This window comes from Platalea leucorodia, assembly GCF_965183815.1.
Source record: "Platalea leucorodia genome assembly, chromosome: 15".
Lineage (NCBI taxonomy): Eukaryota > Metazoa > Chordata > Aves > Pelecaniformes > Threskiornithidae > Platalea > Platalea leucorodia.
Genome location: NC_138837.1, coordinates 11,458,408 through 11,470,436, shown reverse-complemented (window position 1 = coordinate 11,470,436; position 12,029 = coordinate 11,458,408). Strand labels below are relative to the sequence as shown.

At 59.1% G+C, this 12,029-nt stretch overlaps 2 protein-coding genes across 6 annotated transcripts in view; one reads left to right on the top strand and one right to left on the bottom strand.

Moving 5' to 3' along the window:
* LRSAM1 (leucine rich repeat and sterile alpha motif containing 1) overlaps window positions 1-1,020 on the bottom strand; it is a 28,379-nt gene extending 27,359 nt beyond the window's left edge. For 3 of the 4 annotated variants that reach the window (XR_014229875.1, XM_082327845.1, XM_082327847.1), the window contains exons 1-2: window positions 942-1,020; window positions 264-599 (exon numbers count right to left, since the gene is read on the bottom strand). The gene's annotated coding sequence lies outside the window, so the exon portion shown is untranslated. The remainder of the gene's footprint in view (window positions 1-263; window positions 600-941) is intronic. The other variant, XM_082327846.1, reaches the window with a different exon arrangement.
* A 145-nt stretch (window positions 1,021-1,165) lies between these two features.
* RPL12 (ribosomal protein L12) lies at window positions 1,166-3,950 on the top strand (the record flags this gene model as incomplete). Of its 2 annotated transcripts, XM_082327289.1 has the most annotated exons (7): window positions 1,166-1,286; window positions 1,388-1,461; window positions 1,762-1,860; window positions 2,562-2,643; window positions 3,131-3,217; window positions 3,617-3,729; window positions 3,818-3,950. In XM_082327289.1, the coding sequence occupies exons 1-7, from the start codon at window positions 1,250-1,252 to the stop codon at window positions 3,821-3,823; spliced, it is 498 nt and encodes a 165-aa protein (XP_082183415.1). In that variant the 5' UTR covers window positions 1,166-1,249. The 2 variants fall into 2 exon arrangements, with proteins under 2 accessions (XP_082183415.1, XP_082183414.1); XM_082327288.1 differs by lacking the exon at window positions 3,818-3,950 and having other exon boundaries at window positions 3,617-3,747.
* Between the last annotated feature and the right edge of the window lie 8,079 nt (window positions 3,951-12,029).

Below are 12,029 nucleotides of genomic sequence, written 5' to 3'. Positions count from 1 at the left end.
GAGAGATTTTATTTTCTCTGGGAAAACATGCTCAGGAGCACAGCAACGCAGCAGTGAGTCAGCATCTGGATCTGAGCGGGGCTCCTGCAGAGATGCCACCTAGTCATGAAGGACAGAGCCGCCACCAAACCTCTCTCAGGCAGCAGGTCCTGCTGGCCGAGAGGAAGGTTACCGAGCGACTAGCAGCGGCAGCAGCAAGCCCTGTAGCCCAGCACGTGCTGGAACAAGGCTCGCAGAAGGCGAACGGCAGCTTTGTGACTTACTCTCCCACAGCACGTTTGCTCTTCGTGCCGGAGAGCCGCCCCGCCCCCCTGCAATAACCAGGCTCTGCTCGATCCTGTCAAGGTCCTCCCCCGGCAATGCCTGAGACAAATCTCCCCTCTTCTTCACCAGCTCCAGCTCTGCCTCTCAGTCCTTCCTTTCCCTTATTGTCACTATTCTCTTCTTCGTCTCCTCTTTAGGGAGTCCCTGCAGCGTCCCCCTCCTAGGCTTCACACAGCTTCCAAAGGCTATCTTTCTCGGTCCTCCTCTTCTTTACTCTTTTACCGGAGCCGTTCTGTGCCCGAAGGCCCGAGCGCTGCCAGCACCGGCCCCGACACCTGAGGAAAGCAGCGAGGATGAGCACGGGCAGGGCCCCCCCGCGGCGAACCCCCCCGCAGCGCCGGGCGCCGCCGCCTCCCAGAGCCCCGGTGGCCTCTGCCGCGGCAGCAGAAGCTCCCGCCGCCCCCCCTCGCTCTCGCCCCTCCGAGGAGCCCGGCCGCAGCCTGAGGGCCCTCACACCCACACGCAGCCTCGGGAGGGGCAGCGCTCGCCGCCGATCCGCCGCGAAACCCGGCCCCGCCAGGCTCCGCGCCTCCGCGCTGAGGGGAGACGAGCCCCGCACACGCTGCCGAGGCCCCGGGGGCCGATCCCCGCCTCCGGCCCGGCCCGGCCTCACTCACCGCTCCCCGCCGCCATGATGCGACACCTCCCCGCCCGCCCCCTGCGCGGGTCACGTGGCCCCCCGGCCACCGGGACCATCGAGAAAAGCGGCCGGAGCGCCTCGCCCCAACCATAGAGCTCAGCCCGGCCGCCCCGCCCACTGCCCACACCGGCGGCGCGGCGGCGGAGGCGGGGCCCGCGCGGCGCCGCCCTCTCGCGAGATCGCGGCGGGTATATCCGGGGCCCGCGCGCCGCCCGCCGCCTTTCCGCCGCGCCCTCACCTCGCGTCCGTCGCCATCCGCCGCCATCCGCGCCCGGCGCCGCCGCCATGCCCCCCAAATTCGACCCCAACGAGATCAAAGTCGGTACGTGCCGGGGCGGGGGGGGGGCGGCCGAGGCCGGGCGGCGAGGTGAGGGCGGGCCGGGCCCGGGGGAGCGGGGCTGACGCGCGTTGCTGTGCCCGCAGTGTACCTGCGCTGCACCGGCGGGGAGGTCGGCGCCACCTCCGCTCTGGCCCCCAAGATCGGCCCCCTCGGCCTGGTACGTACCGCGGCACCGGGCGGGGCGGGACCGGGGGCGGCGGGGGGCCCGGTGGGGGGCCCGGTGGGGCTGGGGCGGGCGCCCCGGGCGCGGGGCCTGGGCGGGGGGGGCGGCAGCGCGGGGCGCAGCGTGTCCCGGCTGCGGGTCCGCTTCTGGGCGGCCGCCGCTCGGCCGGGGAGCCGGGGGGGAGGAACCGCGATATCGCAGGGCCCCGGGAGAAGCTGCGACGGGGGCGGGGCGCGGGGCTGCTCCGCTTTGACCCAAGCGATGTCTTTTGTGACATAACGTGTCTCTTTTTAGTCTCCTAAGAAGGTCGGCGATGACATCGCCAAGGCCACGGGTGACTGGAAGGGGCTGAGGATCACGGTGAAGCTCACCATCCAGAACAGGCAAGCTCAGGTACTGAACGCCAGAAGGGATGGCTCGGTGGTGCAAGCGCCCGGCACAAATGAGCTCCGCTTGCTCGAACCACAAGCTTAAATCCCGGCAGGGTCGACTCAGCCCTTCATCCTTCCGAGGTGGATAAAATGAGTTCCACACAGCGAACTGTGTGGGGGTCTTCTGGGAAAGACCTTAAAACGCCTGCGTGAGCCTTCTGAGCGCCTCTGGCTCCGATCCGGCAGCGGGGTGTGGGGGTGTGCGCGAAGCCTGGGGCTTGCCAGGCTGCGAGCAATGGGAAGAGGTCTGCCTGCGTGCAGAAGTTGCTCTTTTATCCCGTTGCAGATAAAGTCTTCCTTCTACAGAGCATCTGACCAGGAAAAAACTATTTCAAGCAACATAGACGTTACAAAAACTCCTCCTTCCTTAGTCCTGTAGCCACCTGCCACTATACCTGTCCTGAATTCCGTGGCTGGTATATTCCAGTGGTGAGCTGAGAGGAAGCCCCAGTCTAGGAAGCAGTCCTCTTCTGGCTGTGGGGAGGCCTGTGCCGAAAGGCTGGGAACAAGTTTCTCATCACAAAAAACCTTATCTACTGGTGAACTAACCAAAACCGCGGTGCTCTGGCAACAGCTTTCCAGGCGCCGACTGCTTCGTTGAATATTTTCATTGGCTGCCTGATTCTGCTTGGAGGGGGGGAAAATTAATCTCTTTTCATTTAGATTGAGGTTGTTCCCTCTGCCTCTGCTCTGATTATCAAAGCTCTGAAGGAGCCTCCTCGTGACAGAAAGAAGCAGAAAAACAGTGAGTGTTCATCTGGCTGTAGTTCTGAATGGGGTTTGGTGCTAAGAGGGGGATGGGTACCGGCCTCTCAGGTTACTCAGCATAAACTGGCAAAAAAAGTGCCATGGGGCCGTGTGTCAGGCAGCGGGAATTCCTTAAATGTCAGAGTACGGACAATAGTCCCTACGCCAGCAGAGTTCAGTTTCTGGAAGATGGGGTAGAACAGCCATCCGCCACTGTGCCTGTCGTGTCATGTGTTGACTGGTACGGCCCAGAGGTGAGCTGACAGCAAATGCCAACTTAGGAAACAGAGTTATTCTTCTTGTGGGTAACTTTGTGCCGAAGTCTGGGGACAGGCGTGTGCTGATCGCCGCCCCGCGGTAGTTGTAAACTCTCTGGTTTCCGTGCGGTCTGAGCACGGGGAACGGTGTTTCTCTGGGGAAGCGCGGGGGACTGGAAGTGCCTTGTGTTTACAGGAGCTTACTGGTGCTATCGCTTTGCTTCACAGTTAAGCACAGTGGCAGCGTCACCTTCGATGAGATAGTGAACATTGCGCGGCAGATGCGGCACAGGTCCCTGGCGCGAGAGCTCTCGGGTAAGTACCGGTGTTGGGCGCGCGCCGAGTCCTCCCTCTGCTTGCTCCCAGTGCCCGAGCCAGCTTCTGGGCTGATTCCTGGCAGCGCCTCGTAACCGGTGTGGTGACGGAGCTCCTCACGCGGCTTGGCCGTGCGGGAACAGCCTTGCGCTGGCTGGGTGAGGCAGCCTCACGCCTCCTGGGGAGGGTAGCGCAGGATGGCGGACGGTGCGTGGCACCAGCTGTGGTGCGTCCTGGTGCATTGCCTATGCCGGGTGTGGCTGAAGGGGCTCGAGTCCCCCCTCGTCCCCACGGCTGCAGCCCGCAAACCCCAGGAACTGAGTTCTTTGAGTGTTCTCAAAAACTTCTCTGAGTTTTTGCTGTGGTGAAGGGCTGACAAGCTCTCTCTTCCCACCGCAGGGACGATCAAGGAGATTCTTGGAACTGCCCAGTCTGTGGGCTGCAGCATCGATGGCAGGCACCCACATGACATCATTGATGACATCAATAACGGTGCAATTGAGTGTCCAGCTGTAAGTATCCATCTCTGACTGAAGCTGCGGTATCAGAGAGCCTTTTAGTAAACAGCCAACTAATGAGTGTGTTTGCGTCTTTCAACAGAGCTAAGACTGCAGAAAAGAAGTTGCCATATGAAGGCTTCTTACGTTTTTTGTAGCACCTTAAATACTTAATAAAAGACCCAGCTGTCTGCAAACAGTGCTGCTGCCTTAATTTGTCCTTGTCCCACGCCACACCGAGAGCGGGGTTTGGCAGGGGACCGCCTGCGCTCTGCGTCAGCCGAGGTGATGGTTCTTACGCAGACTCCAAAGCGAGAAGGTGCTCGTTTCCCGTTTGCTGCCCTGAAATCATTTGATTGTGGCAACACAGCTCAGAGAAGCGGAGTTGCCTCAAGTGAGCGCTCCAGTAAAGAGCAAACGTCGTGAACTTGCGGCCTGTGTAAAGCTTTCTGCGAGCTCTGTTCTTGCCGGCGCCACGTGCACAGCTCGGAGCAGCCCGTGTTGCCCTTCCTTAGGGCAAGTGCTGCCGTAACTGGTCCAGCTTCCCCCGAACCACCGCAGCCAGGACAGCAGCGCGTGCCGAGGCTTGGCAATAGCTTTGCAGGCTGCCTGCCTCATGCTCGAGGAGCTGCGTGTGCTTGCGGGATGGAAGGGCTCTGACTGGTTGAAGTGAAATCCAAGGTGTGACTGTTCAGCCGGCGCTCCCGGGGACAGCCAGAGCCGGGGGAGAACGGCTTCGTGTCCCCGGCGGTGCGTAGCTTGGCCTTGCCGCCAGCCTGCTGCTCCCGGGAGGAGCCTCGGTGGCGCGGCGGGTTTTTCTGTTGTAGGACAGATCGGATTCTGCACTTGGCTTTCTTCCTGCCTTGAAGCAGAGGAGATGCTGGGTTTTCTTCTGGTGACCAGGACGAGTACGCACACTCTTAGTTTTTGAGCTGAATTTCTTTTGTGCTCATTTTCCATCACTGACAGAGGAGCGAGTCCCTTGGTGCTGGGGAAATCCTGTGCTCCTCTGTTTCAGAGCCGTAAGGGGCCCGGTCTCGTGTTTCTTGGGTCTCCTGAATCCTTGAATGACGACGCTGGGGGAGCGGGGTAAGCAGGTTCCGCAGCCCCTCTCTACGGCGTATGCTCCAGCTCCTGGTACGCTCTCTGAAAGAAAAAGCAGCAGTTTAAGCGTTGGGATTTCCCTTTGTAGGGCATTCTGTGAATCAAGTGTTACTGCTTGTCAAGAAACGGATCCTAAAACCTGGCAGAGCCACACAACTTGTGTTCAGCAGTGAGTATTCAGCTGTTTCTGCCAGGAACTGCGCCCTGCGGGAGCGCCAGCTTAACCTGCTGCTCGCAGAGAAAAGGCGTTTGCCCTGCTGATAGCGTCTTCCCGAAGGAAAGGCAGCTTGCTTGCTCCGGTGGAAAACCTGTCAGCAAGGTGTGCGTGCCCGTTACGGTACGGACTGGGGCAGGGATGTAAGTACTGAAAGAGCGAAAGGGTTAGCCTTGCTTATTCCAGACGAGCTTTTTTGGCAAAACCCGAGGGCCTCGCAGCGCTGTCTCAGGGATCTCGCCCCACGAGGATGTGAGGAGCCCCAGCTCAGCTGTAGCGCGTTTGCCTCTTTAACCTCTGGGGAGGCCCCTGTGTTTCAGGCACAGCGTTTGAGAGCCGGTTCTGGCCCCGGAGGCTCTGCCTGGCTGTCACAGCTGGGGTGGGCAGAACAATTTTCCAAAGATCCTGGGGAAACCTTGAGCTGTTTCCAGCAAAGGCAGGATTTTCCCTGGGGGCGGCGCAGTGCAAGGGCTGATGGAAAGCGCTCTCGGAAGTGAAGTGAAATTATCCTGGTAATAATGCTTTAGCTGACTCGGAGGCGTTACTACAAGCCCTGTTAACAGCAGCATTATGATTGCTGTTTAGCCCTAGCAGAGCGGTCTGGGGAAAAAGTCACAAATGTTAATTTCGGTCCATTTTTCCAAAGGGAAAGGGGATTCAATTCTTCCTGAGGTGCTGAGCTGTATGAGCCTTGGTCTCAGACAAACCTTCTGCAAGGTACATCTTCCTCCTCTGCAAAGTGGGGACAGCTCTCGATCAGCTTTTTTCTTGCCAGTCTCTTCAGTTTTGCAAAAGAACTCTCAAAAGTTATTTTTGTAGGGCACTTACAGCCCCAGAGGAAAACTTCCTGGCTGGAGCTCTGCTAGGCAAGCAGGACTCTAACGCAGCGTACATCGCAAGAACTGGGGGAGGAAAAAAGTAGTTGTTACTTCTAGGGGAGCGTAGGAGAGAGTACGGTGTATGTGCTCACTGGGCTGCTAAAATGTGGGGAATGGGGTCTGGATTATTTACCGGGGTCTGGATTATTTACCGGGGTCTGGATTATTTACCGGGGTCTGCCCGAGTCCTTTGCAGGACGCAGGCAGCGCAGCAGGGGGGTGCAGGTGGCTGCAGTGGGGAATTGCCTGCTGCTGCGTCGGCCGTGCCAGGCGCTGAGTGAGCTGCAGCCTCTGGAAAGAGGAAAACTCAAGAAATTCCACCCCAAACTGAGTGGGAGGCGGTGAGCACCTGTAGCAACGCTTATTTCTAAAGTATATGTGAGTAATGGGTTATTTTTCCAGTGTATAGAGCACTCTGCAATTCCTACGCAGCTGTAGTCAAAGGCTACTTGGATGCAGAGCAATTGTGAGCTGGTTTGGTGAAACGAAACCTTTGCGTTGGCTCTGGCTTAAGCCAGGAGCGTGGCTTGGGCTGAGTCTTCAGTGCTGCCTCTCGGCACACGGCGGAGCCGTGCCCTAGGAATGCGTCTCGCACCGCTTGTGAAGCATAAAATGCGGTGTTAGCGGTGGGATCTTCAGAAATCACCCGGGTCTGTGCCTGATTGAACGACAAACTGATTTCCTATCTGCTCTGCTGCTGCTAAAGCACCTCCTGGGGAAGCGGGTAAAACCTCAGGGAGGCGGGTGCTGGGAAAGGAGAAGTCTCCTGGCCTGTCCTTGCAGGATCCAAAGCGCCGGGTCGCCGTCAAGGCCCAGCCAAAAGAAACTGCAAATCGTGTTTGTTTTCTACCATGGTCCCGCTGTCTGAGCAGGGCGAGCGACGGCCGGAGGGGACGTGCGGGTGCAGGAGCCCGGGCTGGCCGGTGCGTTTGCGATTTCTGGGAAGATCCACTTTTGTCCTTTGTTCCCTGATGACATGCGGGTACGTTGCTCCGGTGACTTGGGGGCCACGGAGATTGAAGACTGGCTGTAGTGAAATGGGGAAAAGCATGACAAAAAAAAATTAGCGTTTATCAGATGAAAGCCATGGCAGACACCAGTTTTGCAGTCTGTCCCGAGGCGTGACTCAGTGTGGAGGGGGGAGCTGGACCCTCACTCCTAAAGCAAAAGTGACCAAAGCCTGACCCAGGCGTCCCCAGAAATCGCGGTTCCCACAGAACCTGCGAGGTTTTGCCCACGAACTGTTGGGGGCTGCCCGTTCCTTTCCAGCGCGGGCTGGCCCGCGGCGCAGGCCCTTGCTGGCCTCGGGGCTCCCCGCCCGCCCCAGGCGCTGCCCGCAGGCAGCGCAGGATTTTGCGCAGCCCCTTCAGCTGACAGAGGCAGAAAGCAGCGGGGTGTGTGGCTTTGCTCTTTCGTTTGCTTTTTCTCCTGCTGTTTGTAGGGCATTTTTCTGAGGCAACCAGGGACTAAACCAGAAACAAGGCTGAAATCCCAGGCACTCGCCATCTTTAAAGCCTTGGCTTGGAGTTGATGGTGTTTCGAGCTAGGAACGGAGCTTGGGTGCTCTCCGAACCAGGGTCAGGAGTGGGGCCTCGTGCTCTGTAACCTGGCACCTTCCCCACCTCTCAAAGGACGTGAGGCGCAGCAAGTTCTGATAAGGTATTCTGAATTTCTCAATTCTCTCAGTGCCAGGAGGCACACAAGGTGCGAACATCGTTCTTCCACTTCGATCGGTCTGCGGCTGCGTGCCGTGCCGCTTCCCAAGAGTTCCAGCCTGCACCATTCCTCTCAACCTCCACCATCCGACGCCAGGTCGTTTTTGGGCGACCCCGCTTTCTTCTTCCCTCTGGAGTCCACCCAAGGGCCACAGCGCAGTCTTCTGTCGGTTTTTTCCTCAGGACACGACCGATCCAGTTCCATCTCCTCCTCCTCACTTCGTTACTGATTTTCTCCATCCCCGCCATTTCAGTTTTTTGAAAGTTGATGCTCGTTGTTTCTGCAACTTTTTATTTTTTTTTCCGGGAGGAGGTAGTTGGCCTCCTGCCCAACCCCCATGACTTGGAGGGCCAGTGGTTTTTCTGTCAGGGTGGCCTTCCCTTAGGCTGCGTTGGTTCGCGGCACCTTCTTCAATTTTATCCGGTGCACCCTCCAGAGAGGGATCCCCTCTCCACCACCCGGGGACGCGCCTTCTAGCCGTGCAGTCCCAGCCGAAGGTCTGATAAGGAATAGGGGGGAAAAAATCTACACAAAGCTTTGCTACACAAAGCTTTGCTACACAAAGCTCTGCCTGACGCTGTCCTGGGCAAGCCGGCCTGGCTGCGTCTTGGGCGGACGCTCGGGTCCCTTCCAGCTGAAGTTCTGCAGCGGTTCCACGACAAAGCTGCACGAATGCTTACGTTGCCTGAGGCGGGACAGCCTGGCAGAGGACCGCAGCCCCCCCTTCAGCTGCACTTGTAGTTTAAAGAGGTTTAAAGTGTTTGTTGACCCTGGCGTTGATCCCCCAGTTTGGTGTGAACCCCGAGAGTCGCGGGAGCCGTCACCCTCGTGGGTGCCCGGGGCTGTCCTGTGTACCAGCACACACGCACACCCCCCCCCCCCATGGGTTTTCCCCCACTTGGCAGTGCTGGAAATAATTGGAAAAAGGATTTCTTTTCCTTAAGGGGAATTCCCTCGGGGCAGGGTACGTAACCTTTCCCATGCTACCTTAGGGCACGCGCTCTGGTAGAAGCAATGCCGTGCTTGGTGCTACCCTGCCAATAACTCATATTTTCCAAACCGGGCTTCTTAGAAAGGAGGCAAAGGGCTTGTTAAAGATAGTAACAACCTACGTTAACTTCACATTTAAAATCCATCTTCTGCGTAACTGTGTGTGTGCTCCAAAGCCAGGGTTTTGTCCCGCTCTGGTGACCTGCACCTGCGGGAGAAACGAGGGAAAGGGACATGGAGAAGCGCTGAGCCCTTCCCAGGAGACCATCGCCCCGGTGGCATGAGAGATCTGTATGCTTTAAGGAGAATTAGCTTTCTCCTAGCCCTGAGATGAAACGGGCCCTGAAAAGCCAAATCTTTGGTAACACAGGAAGACAAGGATCCCAAAAGTTAGGATAGAAAATCTGAATTTTGTTACAGGTTGGCGCAGGGTGCGGAAGGCCCATGGGGTCGGCTTCCCCCACCCGCCTGCGACGCGTGCCATGACGGTGGATGCGGTAAAGTGAAGCGCTGTTTACTGCGGTCCCGCATCGCCCCGCGGGTGGGGGCCGTCGGTGGGTGCTCACGGGGGCGCGGGTCCCGTCCAAGCTCGCGAGCAGCACGGCGGCGTGCCGACCGTTCGCTAACGGGGCTCCTCACGGCTCTGCGCCGGGGCGTGGAGCGTGGCTGTGCCCCGGGGGCCCTGCGCTGGCTCTCGCTAGCACCCAGCCCCGTGCCGTGGTGCTCAGCCGGCTGCCGAGTGCGTCCGTCCCCGTGAGCAGAAGCCCCCAGCGCTGGGGAGATGCCCCGCTCTTCGCAGGGGAGGTGGTCTCCATCCGTTGCCTCCTGCCGCATCTCCTGCGGCCTCGGGGAGGCTGCGTCCTTCTGCAATGTCCCCGAGGGCAGGGAACCGCGCTGAGGGGGCAACGTGGGATGTACGGAGGAAAAAAAGGAGGAAAAAAAGGCCCAAATAGGAAAGGGAGCTTTTTCTGGCATAAAAGAAGGGAGGAGCCGCAGGCAGACGGCCTGGCTGGAAATGGGCTGGGGCAGCACAGGCCTGTGGCTCACCTCCACCGCGGACATCCCAGCAGAGCAGCACCCGGCGCTTCATCGCTTGGCGTCGGGCGGGCCGGTGTCCCCGCAGGGGCTAAATGCAAGCAGTACCGCCAGCAAACTGCCAGGAGGCGGCTGATGCCACAAATCCTGAGGGGTTTTTGCGGGGGGAAGGAAGACACGGAGTATTTCTCCGTGCTGAAATCTCGAACCCAAACTGCTGCGATGCCCTCGTGTGCCCATGCACAGCCCGAAATAGCCCCCAGTGCGGGGAGGGCTGAGAGTACAGTGCTCCCACGGGGAGCCCTTCACGGGGCGACCTCACAGCGGCGTTCGGTGGGGTCCGCGGTCCCCCAGGTCTCCCACCGGAGGAGCTGGTTGCCTTCCCCAGCCAGGGCACGGCGAGTTTGGGCGCTGCGGCCACGCCTGGGGTCCCACTGACCACCCCCAGGCAAACCTCGGAGCACGTCGGCATCCCCAGCATCGCTCTGATTTTCTCCCTGGCCCAGACCATTTCTTCTCCCCGCCCGCTGAAGAAGAAACCCCCATTCCTGCCCCGCGTGCCTCCAGACCGAGTGACAGAGCGGTGCGGCGGGGAACCAGAGCTCTCTCCACCCCGAGTGAAGGCCCTGTGTGCTGAACACCGAGCACCGGGCTTTTGGCAACAGCGGTACCACGGGCTCTTGGTTTTTTCTCTTTCAAATGTATGGCCATGATCATCAAAACCAAAAATGAAGTGATCCCCCTGATAAACCCATGTGCACGTTCATTAATTCACTGCATGTTCCTTTCCTTTCCAATTAACAATTCATTAGAGACTTTTCTTCTTACGAATCTTTCAAAAGCAAAACATCCTTTTTACCATGTTGGTATTTTGTTTCAAATTCCACGACTCAATTGGCTTTTTCATTCAATACAGATTTTTGCCTGTCCTGTTGCAAAGGTTCACCTCTCCGGTTCGCTGTCGTGACAGAAGAGGTCGGGTTTGCGCCCAGACTGCGGACGCAGCGCCTGCAGCACGAGCTGCTCCCCAGACCTCGTGGGTCAAGGTGCCGACGGCGGGCTGCTCCACCTACCCTCCCGCCATTAATTCCCCGGTCCATCCGCACGGCCCTACGGCGCACCTCTCTTCTGGGGGACTGCTCCATCGCAGGGACAAAAGGTTCAGAAAAGTTTTCCAAGATTCATCGTTAGGTTTAACGTTTGGCTCGTTTAGATGCTCCCAGCACCGGTTTAAACCCCCCTCCCTTGCTGTTCATGTTCTTCAGGACACAGGTGTCCTATTCTGCCCTACAGCTTTCCAACTTTGTCCATAGGAAGCTGCTTTATCAGCCCCCCTCGGCTGCTTTATCCATTTATTCGCACTTTGATGTCCCTGTTACATCTTTCAAGTGTTGGCTTCTTCAGCCGGCGTCCATCAGGAGAACATGGCAGCTCTTGACGTATCCGCCCTGGCACGCTCCGCTCCGGCTGCGGAGCCTTCGGGAGGGAAAGCCCTGCAAACCCCTTCCCCCGAGTTCTGTGAAATAAGGATTACGTTTTTGGTGCTGGCCATTTTTATTGTCGTTTGGACGTTAGTCACAATTAGATCAGGGAAATAAATAACCGTACGCTCATCCTGCTCAAGCAAGGACGGTGGATGAACCAAACTCGCCAAAACGGCCCCGGAGCCCCCTCACCGCCGCGACGGGTTGAGCAGGGCTCCAGCTCTAGAGCCCTTCTTTCCCCGCGCCGGGCACGGGCTTTGGCAGGGCCGCCAGCACGGCCGCGGCTGGGATGCCGGGGGAGGCGGCCCGGGGGTTTATCGTGGTTGGCAATAACGCACAATCATCGAATCACAGAATCGTTTGGGTTGGAAAAGACCCTTAAGATCATCGAGTCCAACCGTTAACCCAGCACTGCCAAGGCCACCACTAAACCATGTCCCCAAGCACCACATCTCCCCGGCTTTTAAATCCCCCCAGGGATGGGGACTCAGCCCCTGCCCTGGGCAGCCTGGGCCAGGGCCTGACAGCCCTTTGGGGGAAGAAGTTTTTCCCAATACCCAACCCAACCCTGCCCTGGCGCAGCTTGAGGCCGTTCCCTCTCGTCCCATCGCTTGTTCCTGGGGAGCAGAGACCGACCCCCCCGGCTCCAGCCTCCTTTCAGGCCGTTGCAGAGAGCGATGAGGGCTCCCCTCAGCCTCCTCTTCTCCAGGCTGAGCCCCCCCAGCTCCCCCAGCCGCCCCCCAGGGCCGCTGCTCCGGCCCGGGCTGCCCGTGTCCGCGCCTCGGCAGCAGCGCCCACACCGCACCCCCAGGCTCCTCTCGCCCCGGAGCCAGAGGTTCCCCTCCGAGCCCGCTCCCAGCTCAGCGCCCATCTCCGCGGCCACGGCCGGCAGCG